General features: G+C 44.2%; 1 protein-coding gene across 4 annotated transcripts in view; it reads right to left on the reverse strand.

Moving 5' to 3' along the window:
* ryr3 (ryanodine receptor 3) overlaps positions 1 to 23,898 on the reverse strand; it is a 561,329-nt gene that overhangs the window by 406,851 nt on the left and 130,580 nt on the right. For all 4 annotated transcript variants that reach the window (XM_070878983.1, XM_070878984.1, XM_070878982.1 and 1 more), the window contains exon 3: positions 10,813 to 10,920. In XM_070878983.1, the coding sequence (XP_070735084.1) occupies positions 10,813 to 10,920 (108 nt within the window). The remainder of the gene's footprint in view (positions 1 to 10,812; positions 10,921 to 23,898) is intronic.

The raw sequence follows: 23,898 nt of genomic DNA on the forward strand, positions 1-23,898 counted from the left end.
TTCCCTCACCTTTATTTTGCATTCTGTACATGATCTTACATTGAATTAAACATTCTATTCAATACTTTCCTGGTTTAGATTCTGTTGGTTCAGTGAGGATTCTTCAATATAATAGGTTGAAGAGACACGCTGTTGCTTGACCTGCTCACACACTCCAACGGTCCTCTGTAGAGGGTGCCATACTGAAAAAAATCTCCAGTAACAGTTGCCATTCAAAAGGTGATTAAAAAGTCTGTGTGCAGGTGTAAGCGTGATGAACAGCAAGCACCACTCTTTCGCTGCTGACTGCAAAATCTGGACCAAGGTGTAAATAACTTTAATAATCTATTTTCTGTGACCCAGAAAGTAGTTCCAATTTGGAACCATTGAGCTAGTTTGATATAATGCAGTTTATGCAGTTCAATTGCACAAAGTATACTGAAATTCTGGATTCACCACATTAGTGGTCATCCTTGGTGCAAAAGAGGGGCAAAACATTTAAACGTTGCAGGGTCACGTCCTGCACCCCAAGGGTGCCTGAAATATGTTTAAATATTGGCTTAGGAAATATTTAGGCGTTATTAACGGCTGCTTGAAACAGGCATTAAACCTCTTGCATATAGTAATGAGGGGCCGAATGCATGTTTAATAACCCCTCTGGGAAATTGATCAGCACTGAGTGGAGCAGGCGGAATCTCTGTACACCTCTTACAAGGTTACTGATACATAGAAAACATAGAAAATAGGTGCAGGAGCAGGCCATTCAGCCCTTCTAGCCTGCACCGCCATTCAATGAGTTCATGGCTGAACATGAAACTTCAGTACCCCCTTCCTGCTTTCTCGCCATACCCCTTGATCCCCCGAGTAGTAAGGACTTCATCCATCTCCCTTTTGAATATATTTAGTGAATTGGCCTCAACTACTTTCTGTGGTAGAGAATTCCACAGGTTCACCACTCTCTGGGTGAAGAAGTTTCTCCTCATCTCGGTCCTAAATGGCTTACCCCTTATCCTCAGACTGTGACCCCTGGTTCTGGACTTCCCCAACATTGGGAACATTCTTCCTGCATCTAACCTGTCTAAACCCGTCAGAATTTTAAACGTTTCTATGAGATCCCCTCTCATTCTTCTGAACTCCAGTGAATACAAGCCCAGTTGATCCAGTCTTTCTTGATAGGTCAGTCCCACCATCCCGGGAATCGGTCTGGTGAATCTTCGCTGCACTCCCTCAATAGCAAGAATGTCCTTCCTCAAGTTAGGAGACCAAAACTGTACACAATACTCCAGGTGTGGCCTCACCAAGGCCCTGTACAACTGTAGCAAAACCTCCCTGCCCCTGTACTCAAATCCCCTCGCTATAAAGACTAACATGCCATTTGCTTTCTGAACCGCCTGCTGTACCTGCATGCCAATCTTCAATGACTGATGTACCATGACACCCAGGTCTCGTTGCACCTTCCCTTTTCCTAATCTGTCACCATTCAGATAATAGTCTGTCTCTCTGTTTTTACCATCAAAGTGGATAACCTCACATTTATCCACATTATACTTCATCTGCCATTCATTTGCCCACTCACCTAACCTATCCAAGTCACTCTGCAGCCTCATAGCATCCTCCTCGCAGCTCACACTGCCACCCAACTTAGTGTCATCCGCAAATTTGGAGATACTACATTTAATCCCCTCGTCTAAATCATTAATGTACAATGTTAACAGCTGGGGCCCCAGCACAGAACCTTGCGGTACCCCACTAGTCACTGCCTACCATTCTGAAAAGTCCCCATTTACTCCTACTCTTTGCTTCCTGTCTGCCAACCAGTTCTCAATCCACGTCAGCACACTACCCCCAATCCCATGTGCTTTAACTTTGCACATTAATCTCTTGTGTGGGACCTTGTCGAAAGCCTTCTGAAAGTCCAAATATACCACATCAACTGGTTCTCCTTTATCCACTTTACTGGAAACATCCTCAAAAAATTCCAGAAGATTTGTCAAGCATGATTTCCCTTTCACAAATCCATGCTGACTTGGACCTATCATGTCACCATTTTCCAAATGCGCTGCTATGACATCCTTAATAATTGATTCCATCATTTTACCCACTACTGAGGTCAGGCTGACCGGTCTATAATTCCCTGTTTTCTCTCCCTCCTTTTTTAAAAAGTGGGGTTACATTGGCTACCCTCCACTCGATAGGAACTGATCCAGAGTCAATGGAATGTTGGAAAATGACTGTCAATGCATCCGCTATTTCCAAGGCCACCTCCTTAAGTACTTAGGGATGCAGTCCATCAGGCCCTGGGGATTTATCGGCCTTCAATCCCATCAATTTCCCCAACACAATTTCCCGACTAATAAAGATTTCCCTCAGTTCCTCCTCCTTACTCGACCCTCTGACCCCTTTTATATCTGGAAGGTTGATACAGTAGGGCTAAGAGAAAGAGGGGCAGGGCGAATGCTGGGAGTTCCCGCATCCTGACTTCAATAGTACCCAGTATAAGGTTGGAGACTGATCCATCTAATGAGATGAGGTATAGGGACACATGTGGACCCCACCAGTGGTGGGGGTTGGGGTGCGGGGAGCAGAGAGCAGAGCTCCAGGCTAGGGAAATGGCACAAACTCCTGAAAAATGTTTTAATTTAAATTTGTATTATCATTCCCCCCCTACAAAGGGAGTTTGCACACTGGCCTCATGCAAATGAGTTCCCTCCCACTGACTGCACATATTCTCGTGTTGTTAGTGCCAGGACGCATTATTATACAGGATCCTGGTGTAACTGCCGGTATCGTGGTCTGTGTAAATTTGGGGGCAAACACTAAGAATGTAAAAAAATGAAAAAAAAAAAATTCAAGTCCGGTACACAAATGTATTAAAAAAATCAATATGCATTAAAAAATTAATGTAACATTAGACTGTAATATCACAAGCTTTGCACAATAAAAATAAAGAGAAAGGCAAGATTGCTGAGTTTGCCTTAAAACACCGATCTAATGTAATCCACCCCTATACTGCATAGCAGAAAGCTGCACTCAAACTAATATGTACTCTTCGCTGAAATAGTCATCATCATAGGCAGTCCCTCAAAATCGAGGAAGACTTGCTTCCACTCTAAAAATGAGTTCTTAGGTGACTGAACAGTCCAATATGGGAATTACAGTCTCTGTCACAGGTGGAACAGATAGTCATTGAAGGAAAGGGTGGGTGGGACTGGTTTGCCGCACGCTCCTTCCGCTGCCTGCGCAGGTTTCTGCACGCTCTCGGCGATGAGACTCAAGGTGCTCAGCGTCCTCCCGGATGCACTTCCTCCTCTTAGGGTGGTCTTTGGCCAGGGACTCTCAGGTGTCAGTGGGGATGTTGCACTTTATCAAGGAGTCTTTGAGGGTGTCCTTGAAACATTTCCTCTGCCCACCTTGGGCTCGCCTGCCGTGTAAGAGTTCTAAGTAGAGCGCTTGCTTTGGGAGTCTCGTGTCAGGCATGCAAACAAAAGTTCATCACCATTCTCCGCCTGCTCCACGACGACATGCAAGCCGTGATCCTGACTGAAATAGTAATGCTTATCTAAATAACAATTTAGTATAAATAACCCCATAACAGATAATTATGAACAGCATCAGAAATTATGGGCCCAAGTTTCGGATCCCAGATAGAATGGCGCACCTCGGAGAGGCCCGCCTAATTTCTAGGACTGAAATACTTACCTCGCGATTCTCCGATATCTGTAGGCCCGTTTGCAGCTCAGCGCGGCGCAGCAGGAGCTGCTGGGGGCGGAGCTACAGCTCTGCGCCAAAAAGAGTGCCGGCAACTGTGCGAGTGTGCAGTAGCTCCTGACCCTCCCAGCGCGTCCTGTTTCCGGGCGACCCTATCCCTGGCCGAAGGGACGTCGCCCCTATCCCAGGCCGAGTGGCCTGCCTGCCCTTACCACCTCAGCAGCGGGGCCCGCCCAACCAACAGCTCTTCGGTGGCAGGCCCCGCCCAAGCACCTCTTCGGTGGAGGGCCCGCCCAAGCACCTCTTCAGCGGCGGGGCCCGCCCGACCAGCATCTCTTCGGTGGTGGACCCCGCCCGACCAGCACCTCTTCGGTGGAGGGCCCGCCCAAGCACCTCTTCAGCGGTGGGACCCGCCCGACCAGCTCTTCGGCAGGCTATTGGAGGGCTCCCGGTGCTGCAGTAAGTGAGTAGAAGCTTTTACTTTTTTATTTATTGATTGATTTTTTATTTTTTATTTTTTTTATTTTTTATTTTTGATTGATTGATTTATTGGTTGATTTATTGATTTATCATTTATTATTGATGATGGTTCTTTATTGGTAAAAGTGAAGTGTTTAATTCTTTGTAAAATCCCCTAACTTCCCTCCCCACCCCCATCTCTCGCTACCTGCGCCTAATTTATAAAGTGTAGGCAAGGTTTTTCTGAGAGTACAAAAATCAACACTCCATTCTAAGTTAGTTTGGAGTAACTTTTCGCTGCCTAAACTTGAAAAACAGGCGTAAGTGGCTGGTAACGCCCCCTTTTGAAAAAAAAAACTGTACTAAAACAAAACTATTCTAACTAAAACTGGAGCAAACCAAATGCCGATAATTGTGATTTCTATGGTACTCCATGCTAAACTAGTTGCTCAAAAAAAATAGGAGCAACTCGAGTCGAAACTTGGACCCTATATTCTGACAACAGGCAGAAGAGCATGGCACTAAAATGCTCTCAGCACAAATTAATTTTATTTTTCAATTTTTTATAAATGTTGACAGGATTTGATAATAAACAAGACGACTACTAGTGTCATGTGTGTAGACCATGTATACTAACTGTATAGTCACATAAGCTATGCCACCAGAGTGTACTGTGATGGGAGACCTGAGGGTCATCTGCATAGGTGTGCAGAGCCCAGTATAAAAGGCTGCCCACCATGCTTGTGCCTCACTCTGGAGTTACAATAAATGGGACTAAGATCACAACAGCTCAGGAGTCATTCATAAGAGTAGTAAAGACATAACAACTAGCACCTATAACCACGTGCACAAAACTTTCAGTTTTCAATTTCAGATTAAGGTGCAATGTCGAAGAAATTCCAGGGTAACCAAGAACAACATCAACAACAACTTGTATTTATATAGTGCCTTTAACATAGTAAAATATCCCTAGGTGCTTCACAGGAGTATTAGAAGACAGAAATTTGACACCAAGCCACATAAGGAGAAATTAGAGCAGATAACCAGAATCTCGATCAAAGCATTAGGTTTTAAGGAGCGTCTTAAACGAGAAGAGAGAGGTAGAGAGGTGAAAAGGTTCAGGGAGGGAATTCCAGAGCTTAGGGCCGAGGCAGGTGAAGGCACAGCCAGCAATGGTTGAGCGATTATAATCAGGGATACTCAAGAGGGCAGAATTAGAGGAGCGCAGATAACTTGGGGGCGGGGGTTGTGAGGCTGGAGGAGATTAGAGATAGGGAGGGGTGAGGCCTTGGAGGGATTTGAAAACAAGGATGAGAATTTTAAAATCAAGGCGTTGCTTAACTGGGAGCCAATGTAGGTCAGTGAGCACAGGGGCGATGGGTGAATGGACCTTGGTGCGAGTTAGGACATGGACAGCCGAGTTTTGGATGACCTCAAGTTTAAGTAGGGTAGAACATGGGAGGCCAGCCAGGAATGCGTTGGAATAGTCAAGTCTAGAGGTAACAAAGGCATGGATGAGGGTTTCAGAAGTGGATGAGCTGAGGCAAGGGCGGAGACGGGCGATGTTATGGAGGGAAAAATAGGTGGTCTTGGTTATTCCACGGGTGTGCGGTCGGAAGTTCATTTTAGGGTCAAATGTGACATCAAGGTTATGAATAATGTGGTTCAACCTCAGGCAGAAGTTGGGTAGAGGGAAGCAGTCTGACAATCTAGAGAACGTGGAGGGGTCGAGAGAAGTGGTGGTGAGGTAGAGCTCGGTGTCGTCAGTGTACATGTGGAAACTGTAGCCGTGTTTTTGAATGATGTTGCCAAGGGGCAGCATGTAGATTACAATAGCAGGGAGCCAAGGATAGATCCTTGGGGGACACCAGAGGTAACAAAGCGGGAGGAGAAGCGATTGCAGGTGATTCTCTGGCTACGATTAGATAGATAAGAATGGAATCGGGCAAGTGCAGTCCCACCCAACTGGATGACGGTGGTGAGGCGTTGCAGGAGGATGGAGTGGTCAACTGTGTCAAAGGCTGCAGACAAGTTGAGAAGGACGAGGAGGGATAGTATACCTTTATTACAGTCACAAAGAATGTCATTTGTGACTTTGATGAGAGCCGTTTCAGTACTGTGGAGGGGCGGATACCTGATTGGAGGGATTCAAACATGGAGTTGCATGAAATTTGGGCATGGATTTGGGAAGTGACAACACGTTCAAGGATTTTGGAGAGGAATGGGAGGTTGAAGATGGGGTGGTAGTTTACAAGGATAGAGGGATCAAGGGTTGTTCTTTTGAGAAGGGTGATGATGGCAGATTTGAGGAAGAGGGGGACAGTATCTGGGAGAGAACCGTCAACAATGTGAGCTAACATGGGAGCCAGAAGTTTGGTGGGAATAGGGTCGAGGGAGTAGGAAGTGGGTCTCATGGACAGGATGATTGCGGCGAGGGCATGAGGGGAGTTCGGAGAGAAACTGGAGAAAGATATGAGGTCGGGGCTGGGGCAGGGGGAACAGAGGAAGTTTGGCCCAATCCAGTAGAGCTCATACAATACTTAATCTGGAAGACCATATTTTTAAACATGAGGCACAAAGAGAAAAGAATCATTACTTACCTGTCCGATTTATTAACTAATTCAAATTTAAAGATTTTAGGAAATATTCAATTTATTCACTTACTGACAGGTACTAAGGCTTCCACAGGTACTTAACGATGAACCTTTTGACCACTTCCATTAAGTGGTAGGTCCAGGAAAAAACTTGTTTATAAATTATTTGCTAAAAAGTCACACCAAACTTGGTTCTAATGATTTAAATTATTGGTAAATATACTCAGTCAGTAGGTTAGGAATTCAATTGCGGACTAAAATCAAACAAGATATTTTCTTATTCCTATAACAGAAATCTAGTCAGGGATGAATTGCTTAAAACATAACTAATCAGCAAAATGGTAATTTTTCTCCCCCCAGCAAGGAACGTGGTCTCCCCTTAACCACTCCATTCATTTAATTTAGGGCTGGGATGTGGGTCCAGCAAAACCGTCTGATTGCCGTGCCTCCCATCTGAAGTATTGCTCACCCCAGGGACTGCCAGGAGAGGGGAGGCAATGCACCCTGGGCAGCAACGTAAAGCCCAGAATTGGCAATATTGGAGGTGAAAGCCTATTTGTGGGCACTTATCTTTCTCTTTCAGGTCCTTACCTTTTCCTGAAGAGCTTTAATTATAAATTTTGATTAACAATGTCAGAGTGCTTCCACCCCCTTAAATGGTGGCTTGTACCCCTCACGGCACTACAGAAATGTCGGCGTTTTTCTGTCAGTCAGCACTGGGGCTCCCTCGTTGCATTTTCAATTAGCCCATAGGCAGGAAATGGTTCGGGGTCACAGTGGAGTCAGGGCAGCATCCAGAAGTCCTGCATCAACCCACCTCTGGCGGCAGTGAACCCGCCCTGGAGGAAAATTCAGGCCCCAGCCTCTATTCAGTGCACCCCCAACTGCATCTCAGATTAGAAACTCAGCAGAGTGAGAAACCCAACCCATATCTGCCATTCCACCGCACGATATTGCTGTGGCAACGTGTGATGTACATTCATGCTACAATGCACAGCACTATAACATTATCCAAAAAGGAATGCAACATTGACTATAGCACTGTTCAATATATAATGCAAACAAATATATAAATAATACATACTGACTGTGATTTTCCTGTAGTCTACTGCAGATTATCATTTGATAATCTTGGTTATTACATTAGAATCCTTAAAACTTCAATGTTGTATATCAGTTGAATACAGCCTCCTGTTGATCATAAAATGCCACAGTATGCACTGCCAATGACTAAAACTAAAAAGTAACTCTGCCTACTGATTGTGCTGCATATATTATAATAAATAACAGTAAATGCAGTTCATGCGATGCTTATAAACTGCTGTCACTCCATTCCTGCGCTTTATCACATACTGTACCTGCTTTGCTTGCTGAATTTACTGCAGTTGACCATTATTTTCCAATAAAATACATTAAAGAATAATAAAGGACAATTTAATCAGTAAAGAATTCAAATGTGATCCAGCAAAAAGCAATTCTCGCCTTTTTTGGTGTGGAATCTATTGAATAAGCTACTTATATTCCTATCATAAAAGCAAGTAAATGTAAACAATTTTATACATTAGCAAAAGGAACAACAGTGACCATTGTCCTATGAGATCATTCTGAGTCCAACATTCTGACCACAGGCATGCAGGGGTGGAAAAAAAACCAATAATAAACATACCCATTTGGTGAAATCAATTGGCTAGCATGTTAGAACAAAAGAAACAGCACACAGAGAATAAATTACAATAATATCATTGCGCATTTCTCACATTTCTTCCAGATATATCTTATGATTTAACACTGTGGAGCTGCTGCAAAGAGATTAATATAAAACAAACTACTGGAGAATTGATTGAGAGTGCATTCCTAGTTTGGTCATAAGTTACTGACAAAAAAACACAATTAAAAATTTCTTAATAATGGGATCTTAAAATAGCCATCCAGTATTAGCACATGCTGTGAAAAACTTTGGGGAGCTGGAAACAAATCCAACGGCTAGATTATTTTCAAAATCAAGTTTACATGTATATGTATTATTAATGTGAGGAAAACAATTCATAGAGGTGACAACATATCAATCTGTAATAATAATAGTCAGTTTTTGACTGTCCTGGGGCCGGGGGCGGGGCCGGGAGCAGGGAGCACGTGGTCAGATTGAGTGTCTGTTGCACCGACCAATGGGGTATCAGAGTCCGCCCGGCCTCGCAACCAATCAGAGGGAGGAGGAGAGAGGGAGGGACGGAGGTGGAGGAGAGGTGAAAGAGAGAGGAGAAGGGGAGGGAGGGAGAGGCAGAGAGGGGAGGGGAGGGAAGGGGGAATGGGAAGGAGAGGGAGGGAGGGAGAGGGAGGGGAGAGAAGGAGGCAGGGGGCGGGAGAGAGGGAGGGAGGGGGGGTGGGAGAGAGGGAGGATGGGAGAGAAGGGGTGTGGGAGAGAAAGAGAGGGAGGGAGGGAAGGAGAGAGGGAGGGAGAGAAACATCATTGTTGTTTCTATAAATGATGATGATAACAGTCTCAGGCCCCTATTTTCCACCTTCCCGATTTTTGGCGCCCACGTACAAAATGCACGTTTATTTTCCCCGTTGGCGACAAATAAAAAAATGGTAGTTTCCCCAAAGTAAAAGTTATTCTAGGTGCCGCGCTACCCAAAGTTAATTCTGGGGGCAGAGCTTGTAGCGTTCGGCAAAAAGTCTCTGCGCATGTGCTGGGAAAAAAAAAATCACTTTCTACACATGACGTGTGTGCCTGAGGGGGAGAGGAGGAGGGAGAGGGAGGGAGGGGAGAGAGGGAATGGGTGAGAGGATAAGGGAGGGAGAGTGAGACTGCCCATAAGAGCTATAAATGGCCACCAAATAAAATGATTTCACTGAGAACGTGGATAGGATGGCTGGTGTGAGAAGTGGAAAAATTCACAATGGTGCAACAGGGGAAGCTTTTCTGAGGTTGGGGCTAAGCACATATTTGAGCCAGAGGAGAGTAGGTTTAATCTCCTTCTGATCCTTTCTATACCAACATGAGAATGAAATGTTAAGAACTGGTGTCCAAAATAAAAGGTCCTTCATTAATTATATTGTTCACATCGATGAGTGCAAAAATTCTGAACAGTACTTAAGGTCACTCAGCACTCGAAAATCTTTCTAGGTTATGTCTCAGCATTATGTGCATGTACCTACCCTGTTGATAATAAAAAAGGTAATTATGAAGTAAAGTAGTCTTAGGGAGAGAAATAAGAACAAAAGGGAACAAATATCGTTCACATTGATGGATGCAAAAATTGATTAAACTCTGTCCATTCCTTTTAGCCCAGGATTGCAGTGGGCCGGGAGCGGGGGGAGGCCATTCGGCTCGGGATTGCAGCGGGCCTGAGCGGCGGTTTCCTTAAGTTAAGGTAGGGATTTTCTGAATGTTACTTAAGTTCACTCTGCGCCGTTCTGAAAAAAATTGTTGCGGGGAAGCTAGCATAAATGGCCAAAAACGGCACGGAATCAATTTTTAACTTAGACCTGCGCCAAAAAATCTGCCGTTGACAGTCAGCGGCGGTATCAAAACTTTGTGGAAACTTGCAAATTACCGATTACTCCAAAAAAATCGCCGGGCGCAAAAAAAACCGGCACCCAATGGTTGTGAAAAATGCCCCCTAAACAAATACTGTTGCAATAAAGATACTAATTTGGCCGCAAATGTTTTGCGGGTCATTGCTAGTCCAAAATAACAACAAACGTCAATGACATTTATTACTTAAAATATATCTGGCAAGGCAAGGGGTTGTTCAAACAATATAGCAGTTTTTTGAGTTAATCTTTACCATTCTGAATAAGGAGAAAGTCCAAGCACCACATATAATGAATAGCACTTCCAGAGTTAACACAGCAGTCATAGTACATAACTCTCGCAATTAGTTTTGTTACTATTACGTTGCATTGAAGAAAAGAATTGAGATGAATTAAAAAAATAAAGAGAAAATTAGAACTGCTAACAAACATGGAATCTACTTGACTCTGGAATAATGACTGCTTACAACAAAGAAGCCAATTTACATAGAATTATGTAGAATTTACAGCACGGAACAGGCCATTTGATACTTACCCCTTCAGTGTTCTTTCCACTTGTACTGGTCAACATCTCCTGCAAAGCACGGACAGATAGTGACTGCTCCAACACAAATACGCAGATGGAAAGGTCGGGTGGAACATACTGTGAACAAAAAGAAAAATTACGTGTCAAAGTGATTACTTTCTGTTATGTTGTCAAAATTGTTATTCTTTCCCATAAAGAAGAATTTTAAATGTGGCAAACGCAGATAGTTCAGGGAAAGAGAGATGATGTGACTGGTTTAATAGGAAATTGTATTATTGCCTATTTTGTTTATCTGACATCAAGTCCATTGGCAAGTTACACTGGCATGTATTTAAATTGGTACCAGTAGGACAGGAAATATGCTGCTTGTCCAGTTATGATAAAAATGTGTACAAACCCTAGAAACATTGTAGAAGTTGCTGTCATATTGGCATTAAAACAAACTCTATGTGAATTGATAATATATACACTGTTCAAAGGTAAATCTTTGGCCAGATCTTGGTTCCATCTGAAATATGGCACTATGGAGAATATTGGGCTCCCTATAGATAAGGGAGACTTGAAATGATGAACCCCATGGGGAAATTATATGAACAGCAGAGAAGCCTACTATCTCCTACTAAGTGGCACATTTTTTGTTCTTTTGCCAATTTTCTCTGGGTTCTGGATGCTCTTCAGTGCTCTGCCCGTATGGCCATTATTCATATTTATGCCTGGATAATGAACATCAGCAAACTGTTCAATTAGTGAGGGTATCACAACCAAACCATATCCTAATCTCAAACACACTTGCATTTCTAGCAGTGGTTCCTCTATATCGATCAGAAGGAAGAACCTGGCTGATTTTCCCCTGGCTAAAAGGGACTGAGGCCAAATGTAGTACTCTTAGAACTCCTGGTTGAGATCAGCACAGACCAGGAATCAAACCTGGAAGTTAAGATAATTACTATTGCATTTTTAATGCTAAGTATCTGTATTGGGAAGAATACATTTTCCTAAACTTTCCTTCTCCATTAAATTGAACTGAACTTTCTTAAGACATCATACAAATCCACATTAGATAATGGCAGAAAAGGCAAATCCAATTTGTTATAACTGGACATTACATAGACAATACACAACAAAATAGATAGAGGCGAAATCTCCCAATTTCCCAAATGACCCATATGTCCCTGAATGAATGTGCAGTGTTGGGGAGGACGGAAACCCCCTCATTTTGCCCAGAAGGAAAAGAGCTGTGGGATCTGTCTGTGCTGCAATGTGAATTGAAACCGAGACGGTTTGACCTTGGTAGAGCAGTGATTGGACGGGGGAGGACACCGGAGGGCCAATGGTGGTTCAGAGTCAGCCCAAAGCATGGGGTTTTCAAGCCAATGGGAAAGCACTTGCTCGAAAACTGTGGGACTAACTCATCGCCATTATCGGCTATTGTCTTCCCCATGTTTACACTATGGAAGGAAATTATGCAGACCTTCAGAAAACTAGGGAACCCAAAACAACCCAAGGGCCTACACAATGGCTACAGGAGGCCAACGTAATCAACACCTACTCAAACCTTGAGTAGGTGAACATCAGTGGAAAAAAACCCGCAATAATCTAAAACTGCTGCATTTTTCAAAATCACAAAGCCCACCAATGGGAAGGTTCGATTTCAGCACGAGAGGCGGACTGGATATCTGGTTATAAAAAGGGGGTTTCTGACCCAGTGTGTGTGTGTGTTCTGCTCTCGTGATCCAACAACCAGCAAGCCTCTCGACACTGAAGGAAAACCAGTGTCCGAAGACACCGAAGATAGAAGAAACAAATCACCAGACTGCAAAAGGCACAGTAGTGAGTATAACCTCTGGTCCCCAGAACTCCCAACTCAGTTAGGCCAGGAAAGGTGGGAGGTTGGGCATTGTACTGCTAAACTTGTGTAAAAATTTTCGCTGTGTCAGTTTAGTGGGATTTAGGGGGATTGTTTTGTTGGTGTCTTGTTTTGTTGAGATCCACCTTGTCAAATAAATTGGAAGCCTAAGTTCCTCTTGGAATCACCTTGTCTCAGTTCTATTGTATTACATCTCCTGATCATGAGTCTTATGTCAGAACAGTGTAAGGGAAGCTAGGAGCGCCTCGAAAATGCTCAACTGTGTGTCACAGGCTAGGGAAGAAGGGGTTATGTAGGGGAGGATGAAAACCCCCTCATTTTACCCAGAAGGAAAAGGGCTGTGGGATCAGTCTGGGCTGTGAATTGAAACCGATGGAAGGAAAACTTTGGGACACAAATGAATTTTAAAAGGGCAGACGAGGCATGCAGGGGATAAAAGGGGGTGCATTCATGGAGACCCCCCCCTCCAGTGTTTGGACTCATAGGAAAGGGAATTTAATTTGGAACTATCTACCAGAAAGTTTGAAATCCTAAAGTGCACATGGAAGAAACTACGAACTTTAATCGAATTTGGAATTTTTAAAAGGTGTATGTTGGGTCTGCAAGAAAAGGGGTGGGGTCAATATCTAAAGGGCCAGTTTGGACATTGGAACTAATCAAATTGTCTGGGAACTGTATACCCTCGAAACTTGCCCCTTGAAAACATTAGCATTTAAACAATGCCACATACATATTCCAACACCTTTTTCAACAGACATAGAAATATCTGGCTCAGGCCAGACTAGCACAATGGCTACAGGAGGCCAATGCAATCAACACCCACTCAAACCTTGAGTAGGTTAACATCAGTGGAAAAAACCCCAAATAATCTAAAACTGCTGCATTTTTCAAAATCAAAAGTCCACCAATGAGAAGAATCGACTTCAGCAGGAGAGGCGGACTGGATAAACTGGCTATAAAAAAGGGGTTTCTGACGTAGTGAAGAGGAGTGATGATTTCCCCTGCCCTCGTCATCCAACAACCACAACCAGCAAGCCTCTCGACACTGAAGGAAAACCAGTGTCCGAAGACACCGAAGATAGAAGAAACAAACCACCAGACTGCGGAAGGCACAGTAGTGAGTATAACCTCTGGTCCCCAGAACTCCCAACTCGGTTAGGCCAGGAAAGGTGGGAGGTTGGGCATTGTACTGCTATACTTGTGTAAAGATTTTCGTTGGGTCCGTTTTAGTGGGATTTAGGGAGATTGTTTTGTTGGTGTATTGCTGTTTGTTGAGTTACACCTTGTCAAATAAATTGGAAGCCTAAAGTTCCTCTTGGAATCACCTTGTCTCAGTTCTATTGTATTACATCTCCTGATCTTGAGTCTTATGTCAGAACTGTGTAAGGGAAGCTAGGAGCACCTCGAAAATGCTCAACTGTGTGTCACAGGCTAGGGAAGAAGGGGTTAGGAGTGTTTGACACTCACAGGTGCCTCACAGGCTAGGCATAAGCTGTGGGGACGCACGAGTCTCAAAACCCCCTTCATAAGCTGTGGACACAGTCTCTCCAGGGGTGCTCTTGCAGCACTCAGGGTACCTCACAGGCCAGGCATAAGCTGTGAGGGCAGAAGCCCAGAGAGAGACACCCAAGGCACAACAACCCTGTGAAAACCCCTTACAGTTAGGAGTGTTTGACACTCACAGGTGCCTCACAGGCTAGGCATAAGCTGTGGGGACGCACGAGTCTCAAAACCCCCTTCATAAGCTGTGGACACAGTCTCTCCAGGGTGCTTTTGCAGCACTCAGGGTACTCACAGGCCAGGCATAAGCTGTGAGGGCAGAAGCCCAGAGAGAGACACCCAAGGCACAACAACACTCCCCGAGAACCCCTTACAGCAGATAAATGTAGCACTATTTGCGGTAAATGCTGAACTTTTACTTACCAAGCCACTTCGTTTTTTGAGGCCTGATACCATAGCTTTCAGCCCTTTAAACCACAGATTACCCAAATGCCTTTAACCACTGTGTTGATGGTCATACAGTTTGAGGGAAACTGGCAGAGCTTTGAATAAATTTACATTGATTCTCCAATTTCCGCTACTAAAGCCTTGTCCTAATATAAAATACATGTTTGGATTTTCATATTTACGTGATTATACACCACTTCTAAGCTGATTCTAGTATCCTGATAGTAAATTCTGAGGTGGAATAATATCCATCAAGATCACTATGTTTTTCAAAATTAAATTTTTTCTTGATGGATATTATTCCACAAGTTTTTTTTTGAATCAAGCACTTCCAGGTCAAGAATGGTAGGGCCAAACACAAAATAATGTTCCCGCTACTCTGTCCAACCTTCGAATAGCATCTTCCACTGCACCTGGATGACTTTTTTCATTACCTGCACCAGTCATTCATATGACCTCTCTGAGTAAGATTGTCAATTTAATTCCAAATTCCACACAGTCAGTGCTGTGGACTCACACTCATGAGGAACCGGGCTGAGAATTATATCATTTCTAATGCCACAATTTAGTATGTATTAATGACTTAGTCTGAGCATGCATTTACACTACAACTGATACAGTTTCACTTTGTGCCAATGCTAAATATATAATGAAAATTTGGAATCAATGTGGTTCCGGAGTGAAGTGGAGTGAGACTCCTTGGTGGAAGAACTCTCATTCTAATTCACTCTAGATTCAGCTTGGTCCATGAAGATCGAATTTCCCTACAACTTATTAGCAACAGATGTGTGATTGCAGCCTATGATCTGGTACATTGATCGATCTAACTGCAGTACAGTACTAAAAGAGTACACTGGTTCGGCAAAGTTTGTGAAGCAATTTGACGGCTGGTGAGAAATAAAAACTAATTTCAATTACATTTTCATGAACAAGTAACACAGTGATTTTGTCATTATGACCAAAAAAATTTGTTTTGCAACGTTTCAATCTCTACAAAAATATAGAGCAGGCACTGAAAATGAATTATAGCCACTTAGATGTTGATACTGCAGATACAGTTAGCCCCTGGACAGCTATCTGGCTCAATTTATAGTTTCAATGAATGTACTGAACACACAGGCAGAATGTGATAACCAGGCAAGATTTATGACAGGAGATGTGTCTAGCAAGCAAGAAGAGGCATGCCTGGAGTGAAAATTGAAGATTGTATAATGTTTCAACAACTAAGCATCTATTAGTCTAATAGGGCTACTAACCTAGTTCAGTCACATACGTTACATCAGTTACTTGGCTGAGAGTACTTCTAAAAGGGGTCAGTTAAGAAATACTATTAAGTGGTATTGGTTGTGTCGATCACCACCGATCATATTTCTTCAAGAAAATGTAGCATTTTCACTATTCATTTTTTTCTCCATTTTCTGGTTCTTTTCCGAAATCATTGGCCCAGAAATCACGGCCTCCCCGGGTCTGTATGGAGTGTGTACGGACCCGGGAAGGCATCAGAAAAGCCGGTTTTCGGCGTGCAATGCGCATGCGCTGAAAACGGGCTTTTCCAATCTGTCAAGTTCCTGGCTTGACAGATGGCCGCATCTCGGGAGCAAGGACATTCCCACGGCAGAAATTGGGCTATTTGCCCATCTCTTGCCCTGTGAATGTCCTTAAAACTCCTGCGCCTGGTAAAAGCAGGCACATTGCCCACTTTTACCAGCGTAAGAGTTTAAAAACATATTAAAATAACATTTAAAAGTACATATTTATGTTAAAAACCCTGCCGACTCAGGTAATTTTATTTTAAAGCATAATTAAAACTTTTTTAAAACATCGGCAAATATTTTTCTTTTTCAAAAACATTTCTATCAACTTCAATTTCTATAGCGTATTTATGTGAGGTGCTTTTTAAAATGTTTTATGTAGTGTTTGTGTGTTTGGGGGTGTTTCTCATTCATAGTAATAGGAGTTTCAGACTTACGAAACTCCTATTACTATGAATGAGAATATACTGCACCTGATTGGCTGCCCAGAGCCATGTGACTCCAGCTCCAGGCCTGCGCACGTCCCAACATGCACGCGCTGCGATGCACAGGCAGGAGAGGCCTCCGGACCGGGATATCGCGTGGGTGCAGCAGCTTCAGGTAGGTGCGCTTCTTTTTTCTAGAATCCAGTCGAACGCCCGCGGGAAGGAGAGACCGGGATTTCTGTGCCATTAACTTTCTTTTTAAGGTATAGCTTGACAAGCATCAGTTGGCTGTTATTCACACGTGAGCCTTAGCAGTGAGTGCTGAGTTCAATCATTACCATTTCCTTTTGTTTGTGCAATCATACATTTTGTTATTTAATCCTGCCTTCTACCCTATCACAGTCCTTCCCCTTTGTCCTTTCCTCCCCTCCTCCCTATCTCTGCCCCTGCACTTGCTTAAAATCTGTTACATCTGTAACTTTTTCCAGTTTTGACAAAAAGTCATCGACCTGAAACAGATGCTGCATAACCTGATGAATAGTTCCAGCATGTTCTGCTTTTATTTCAGATCCAGCATCTGCAGTATTTTGCTTTTGTTTCAATCGTGTTCTCACCTGACATTTATATACTTGAAGCAGAACCCATTGGACTCAATTTTCCCCAAAACCGTTTTTTGGCATATTGCCAGAGTTATGCCCGTTTTTCTAGGCCACAACTGCTCCAAAGATAAATGTGCCAAGTTTCCCCATTCTGTTTTTTTTTTTATTTGGCGCCGCGCAGCTGTCCTGTAGCCTCAGGGGGTTGAGCCTAATGTCTGCGCCGAAAAAATGATGTGCACCTTCTGCACATGCGCGAAAAAAAGGGACATTTTGACGTGATTCTTACCGGTGCGCATGCCCAGTACAGCCCCCAATCTGCAATTAGCCATTTTTAAAGAGCCAGTTGTGTGTGAGAGAACTTTAATTATCATTGGAAAAATTGGAGCTGCAATACAAGAAGCAATGCAGCACAAGGACCAAAAGTTTCTTACAAGATGAAGTGAAGGCACTAGTTACTGTGATTGAGGGCAGATGGCAGGAGCTGGAAATGAGCAGAGGTCACATAAAAGTTCCACCCAAAGAAATGAAGAAGTGCTGGAATCAAACTTGCAGAAGATTACTGTGCAATGGTGACCACCCTGAGGTCTGGAGGCCAGTGCAAAAAGAAGTGGCAGGACCTTGGTCAAGTAGTTAGTGTAAGTAATATTTAAATTTTTCAATGGAATTGTAAATGTGACCATCTGTATATGTCCCGCCCGGCAGAAAGGCACCCTCTCTAAAAACTTATATTTTCATGAACAAGTAACAGCGAGAAGCGAGAAAGAACTCGAACAGGAGGCGGCCAATGACACCCTAGGAAGAGAGGGTCGCTGCTTTGATGGGTCCTGTCTGGAGAAAAGAAACCACCACTGTACAAGCTGGGCCCACGCTCAAGGGAGAGGGTAAGTCCTGCAAATTTCACAGTCTGGCTTTCCTAAATGTTAAATACTGTGCGGGCTAGCCATGCTTCAGTTCCTGGGGATGTCTCCGTCAGCTTAGGTTGATGCAATGTGCTTTCATTCATCGTGGTCCTTCAAATCAGCCTGCTGACTGCGCTGTGTGAGCCTACTCATACCACCCACCCTGCCCACTCCTTTGCTGCTAACCATTTGTCTGTTCTGTTATATTTTGCAGAACTTGAGGCGAACCCTGATGATGCAGAAGGAGATTCAGACGAGGACGAGCCTGAAGAGGAGAACATCTTCCAATCCCACTTTCCAGACCAAGAGCATGGGGGTGAGGGGGTGGAGGAGGGTGAGTGGATGGATGAAGTCCACATTGTTGTACTCACTTTGGAGGAGGTGCAGGTGCCGCCCATTGAGGTGCCAGCTCCTTCCCTGAGTGGTTTGAGTGTTGGTGGGACATTCTATAGTTTCCCACCGTCCAAGGCTGGAGATTCCAGTGGAGTGCAGCGAGGCACACCCAGGGCCCCACTGTCCCAGGCTGCGGGTCCCAATGGGATGCAGCAAGGCACACCCAGGGCCCCACTGTCCCAGGCTGCGGGTCCCTGTGGGGTGCAGCAAGGCACACCCAGGGCACCTCCGTCCCAGGCTGCGGGTCCTAATGGGATGCAGCAAGCCACACCCAGGGCCCCACCATCTGAGGCTGCAGGTCCCACTGGGATGCTGCGAGCCATACCTAGGGATGAGGAGGGGAAGGAGAGCTCGACAGCACTCTCCTGAGGTGCAAGATCTAATAGATGTGGTTCACATAATGGCAATGAGTGGGGAGAGCATTGACCTTACCTGATCATTCCAGGACACCATCAGTGGGGTGGGTGATGAGGTATCGGGACTGTCGGGAGAACAGCACTCTTACGAGAAATTAGAACACTGACCGGGAACATGAGGAAGTGAAACAATATCGGTGCACATGAGGGAGGGAATGTTGCAGGTAGCTGACGCGCTGTTAGTGAACATGAGGGAGGGAATGTTGCAGGTAGCTGACGCGCTGTTAGTGAACATGAGGGAGGGAATGTTGCAGGTAGTTGACACACTTTTGCTCAACATGAGGGAGGGCATGTCACTAGTAGCTGAGACATTGTTGGTGAACATGAGGGAGGGATTGTCGGCGTTAGCTGCTGCAATAAGGGAACACACACAGACCCCGCGTCCATTGACAGAATCAACTGCCACTCCTACTCCAATCCCCAGATCAGCCTCTGAAGAGACCCAAGCCGTGTCTTCCACAGTACCAGCTGCCCCCCCCCCCCACCCCACCATCAAGAAGAAGTGCGCATTACGTGAATGTTCAAAAGAATAAGCTTGGTACCAACCCAAGGAACACTGTGCCATGTTTAAATGTTAGTAAGTGATCTTAGAGTTTGTAAGAAATCTTCAAGTTTGTAAGTGATCTAAAGTGAAAACTTTAAAGTTTGATATTAGAATATGTTTATTAAAGTTAAGTTAAGTACAAACAAATGTTTGTTAAACTTTTGAATAAAATATATTTTAAATTATAACTAAATCATTTACATTATTTGTTCCATTATTAACAACTTTTGGAACTTAACAAGAATCATTTCCATTATTTGTTTGATTATTAATACAACTTTTTGAAGTAAAAAAGAATCATTTCCATCATTTGTTCCATTAACTCAACACAACATTACGGAACAGGTCCAAATAGTTAACATGGTCCATGTGGAATAGTTGCCGCTGAGCCTTCAGGCAGCAAAGCGTTCATGGATGAACTGCTGGCGCAAGGCTCGAGCAATCGTTAAAGGGGCACGATGGCCCACCCTTCTCCGCCGTCATGCTCTGGGTTCAGGTAGTTGCATGGCTTCCTCATCCTCCTCCTCATCATCTGCATCTTCCTCATCATTTTCATCAGCCACTCTCACCTCAGGTGGGTCTTCTACTATCAGCTGCTGCTGCCTCATGATGGCTAAATTATGCAGCATGCAGCACACAACAGCGAACTGACCGATGATCTCAGAGGAGTATTGCATGTAGTCTCTGGAATGGTCCAGGCATCGGAAACACTGTTTCAAGATGCCAATGGTTCTCTCTATTATGCTGCGCGTCGCAATGTGCGACATGTTGCATTCCCGGTCAGCTTCCGTCATAAGCCAGGTGGCAAGGCCGTACCCTTTGTCCCCCAGTAGCCAGCTCTGTTCTTCTGGCTGCTGCTGAAACATGGCAGATATAACGCTCTCACGTAGGATGAACTCATCATGGGTGCACCCAGGGTACCTTGCATCAACTGACATGATATGATGCATGTCATCACACACGAGCTGCACATTAATGGAATAGAAGCCTTTTCTGTTCCTGTACATCTCAGAATCCTCCAAAGGTGCTCGCAAGGTGATGTGGGTAGAATCAATGCAGCCCTGTACCTTTGGGCAGCCAGCAATCCTGGAGAAGCCCACAGCCCTTTCACGCAATACCTGGGCAGTCATGGGGAACTTTATGTAGACATTCCTCAGGGCATATAATGCAGCAGTCACTTGCCGATTGCAAACATGTGTTGCATGTTGAGAAATGGCGCACACATCCCCAGTTGTAGCTTTGAACGATCCAGATGCATAGAATGAAAGTGCAGCTGTAACCTTCATTTCAACTGACAAAGCAGTCCTCCTGACGCTTCTAGGTTGTAGGCCTGCTTTTACTCACTCATGGATCTGTTACAACTTCTTTGCGGAAACACAGCCTTCTGACACGGTCTGGATCACTCAGGTTCAGGTACGAACACCTGCCTCGATATACCCGAGGTGGTAAGGCCTCCTGCTCATCACCCGATGGGCTCTGAGGCTCCTCATGCGATGACATTGAATCAATTGTCTCCTCCGCAGCACCATTATGCAGAAGGCTTGCACAAGGTATGGCATTGTCTGTATTGCCCCCATGATTCAATTTTACCTTTGCAAGAAGCCCAAAATGGCAGGCAGGGATGACAAGGCTCTTTGTTCTCTCTCCCCACAAGGTCTGTATGGACCACACCCAGGTCTGAGCAGGTGCAGTGATCGGGAACCACCCACCCCCCCTCCCTCCAACCCCCCGGGCTATATTTGATGCATAGTGCAAGCTTCTGATGGCTTCCTTATGTCTTCCACAGCCCCCACCTCCCGGGCTTGATTTGATGGGTAGTGCAGGCTTCTGATGCCTTCTGTTTATCTTCCATAGCCCACCCTCCCCCCGCCCCCTGGGCTTATTTTGAAGCCGAACCCCAAGCCTGTGTGTCCGGGCGAGTATTAGATTCTGCTGGCCGACGCTCTGACCCTCGAGCACTATTTGCAGACGTTCGGTGGTGGCGTGTCAATTTAAAAAAAATTAAAATTTACAGAATTCCATCAAATTTCCATTTACTGCATTTTAAGGTAAAAAAAAATGTAATCTTTGTTATGCATATTTAAGTGTTCTTTTCTCCCTCCAAAACTCTGCTGAAAAACAATGGTGCCTTTCTGCGCCGATTTTTCAATGCGCGCTGGTTTTTCTTAACTCACCAGAAGGTTTTTCGGGAGTGCTCACATACGCCGACCAAGGAGAAATTTTTGGGGGCAAACTTCATAATTGAGAAAAACAGGCAGACGTCAGGTTATGACGCAAAAAAAAACAAACCTAAAAAAAATCGTAACTAACTGAGTTACACTGGCGCACATTCATTGGGGAAACTTTAATCTTTTTTTAACTTACGGCAAAAAAAGCGGCGTGCGCCAAAATAATCGCAAATCACTGGGGAAAATTGAGCCCATTGTATGGCGATCAGAAGCAGGAACCTGAGTCGATTTCCCTTTCCCTATTGTTTCTGATGGTAATTGTTAAAAGCATTGAGCCTTGATGCTAAATAACAGAGAACATAAGTACTCTGGTATTGAATTTTTACTTATCATCATCAAAGACGGTCCCTCGAACGATGACTTGCTTCCACATGAGTTCACAAATGTTTCAATGAAGGACCCAATGTTCCAGTCCTGAACTCCAATTGAGGGGAAGATGCCTGTGCATGGATTTTTTTAACGTGTAGTGACCGTTGCTTATGAAGACTTAAGAAAAAGATATCTATTTCTGAAATAGCTACTTATTTTAATTAATCAGAGATGTCAAAAGTTCTTATTGTGATTATTGCAAACCTACATTTGTCTGAAGTTCCTTGTAAAAGTTCACTTAAGATCACAATATGACATTAAGCAAGTGTATCACAGTTGTCAGTGGAGTCGCTTGTTCAATAAGATTTAATTGCAGCACTCAAAATGCCAAAGAGTATTTGTATCAGGTACATTCAGCAGCTGCTTGGGAAAGGAAATTATGTTTTATTACTTACTTATCATTGTTTAAATTTCTATTTAATTATTAGCTATATGCAGAAATAAAATCAATTACAGCAATAAAACTTGCTGTGAAAGTCTTGCAATATTTTGTTTTACAGGAATAAGAAGGTTTTACAATCAGCGTGTAACATAATTACCTTTAGTTTCTAAGGACTCCCCCAAATATTGATCTTTTGTATTAACGTTTATGCTGTAACACCAAATTAAGCCATATTTGGAATTGGAATAAGTTCTATACACTAAAAATTAACTTTCTTTCTAGTTATATAATTCTAATGCACAAGTTGTAAACTTTATCACTAGATAAATTTCATTCAAAGCTTAAGAATAAAATGCAAACATTGAATATTATTTATACAAATAATATGATTTATTCCTATATATTTTAATATGAAAAAACAAAGTTTGGGGGTTCCTGAAAGATTAAATGTAAGTTTACAATAAAGCTATTACAAAACCTTCTTATTTGAATAATTGTGAACTATGTAAAAGTATTTTTCCCTATCCCCATCTGTTTAAAAGATACTGGGGTAGATATTTGCGCCCCCCCCCACCCCCCACCTGAAACACAACTACAGTTCAGGTCGCCTTTTGAGCGACATTTGGCTCTTTGTTGTTTTTTTTTTCCTTGGCTCCAGAAGTCACTCTTAATGGGGCGGTGACAATACTTGAGGGGCAGATACAGGGCGATAAGCAACACCTGAGGGGCGGAAGTTGTGGGGTGGGGGGAGCGCGGAGTGACCGCCGCGATGACATCATCACGGCGCCACGTCACCATGGTTCTCCCTTTCACTTAAAAGGGAAAGCCTCCATGATTTTAAAACTTCGGCCCACTGGGCCAACAGGGAGGGTTTTGGCTAGGCCAGCGGCCTGGCACCCAAGAGGGGGTGCCAGACTGCCTGTTGGCGGCCCAGCCGAATCCGGGGGCATAATTGTCGGGCCGACATGGCAGACGGCTGACAAAAAGAAACATGGCAGCAGTGGCAGTAAGTCCTCCCCTTTAAGGGAAGCTACGCTGCCATTGCAGAAGGCCACAGCCTCACTGGACCACCGGGAAAAAGTTTGTTTTGGCACTGCCAGGCGGCCGAAGATTTTCGGCGGGGAATGTCACCGTAGGGATGACGCGCTTACCATGGATCGGCAGTAGTGGAGTGGTGGGAGGGATCGGGGCACCGCCGGGAAAACTCGGGAGGACAATTGGGCTAGCAGCGGCCATGCCATGAAAAGTCGGCAGCCACCCCACTCCGTAGCATGGCCACCGATTTGCGGTGATATCAGGCCTTAAGGAGAGGGGCAATTTCGGCCTCACTGTTTCCTTGCTGAGGTACAGTTCCAGTGGTACTAGGGACCTCCAGTACATAGCATAAGCCTTCATTATTCATACTTGAGCCTTAACTGTGAGTTACAAAAATCTTTGATCTTTATATATGACTGCATAAAAAGATCCAAGGTTATAGTTTCATCATCAACCTTA

Source organism: Pristiophorus japonicus, chromosome 4 (assembly GCF_044704955.1).
Source record: "Pristiophorus japonicus isolate sPriJap1 chromosome 4, sPriJap1.hap1, whole genome shotgun sequence".
Taxonomy (NCBI): domain Eukaryota; kingdom Metazoa; phylum Chordata; class Chondrichthyes; family Pristiophoridae; genus Pristiophorus; species Pristiophorus japonicus.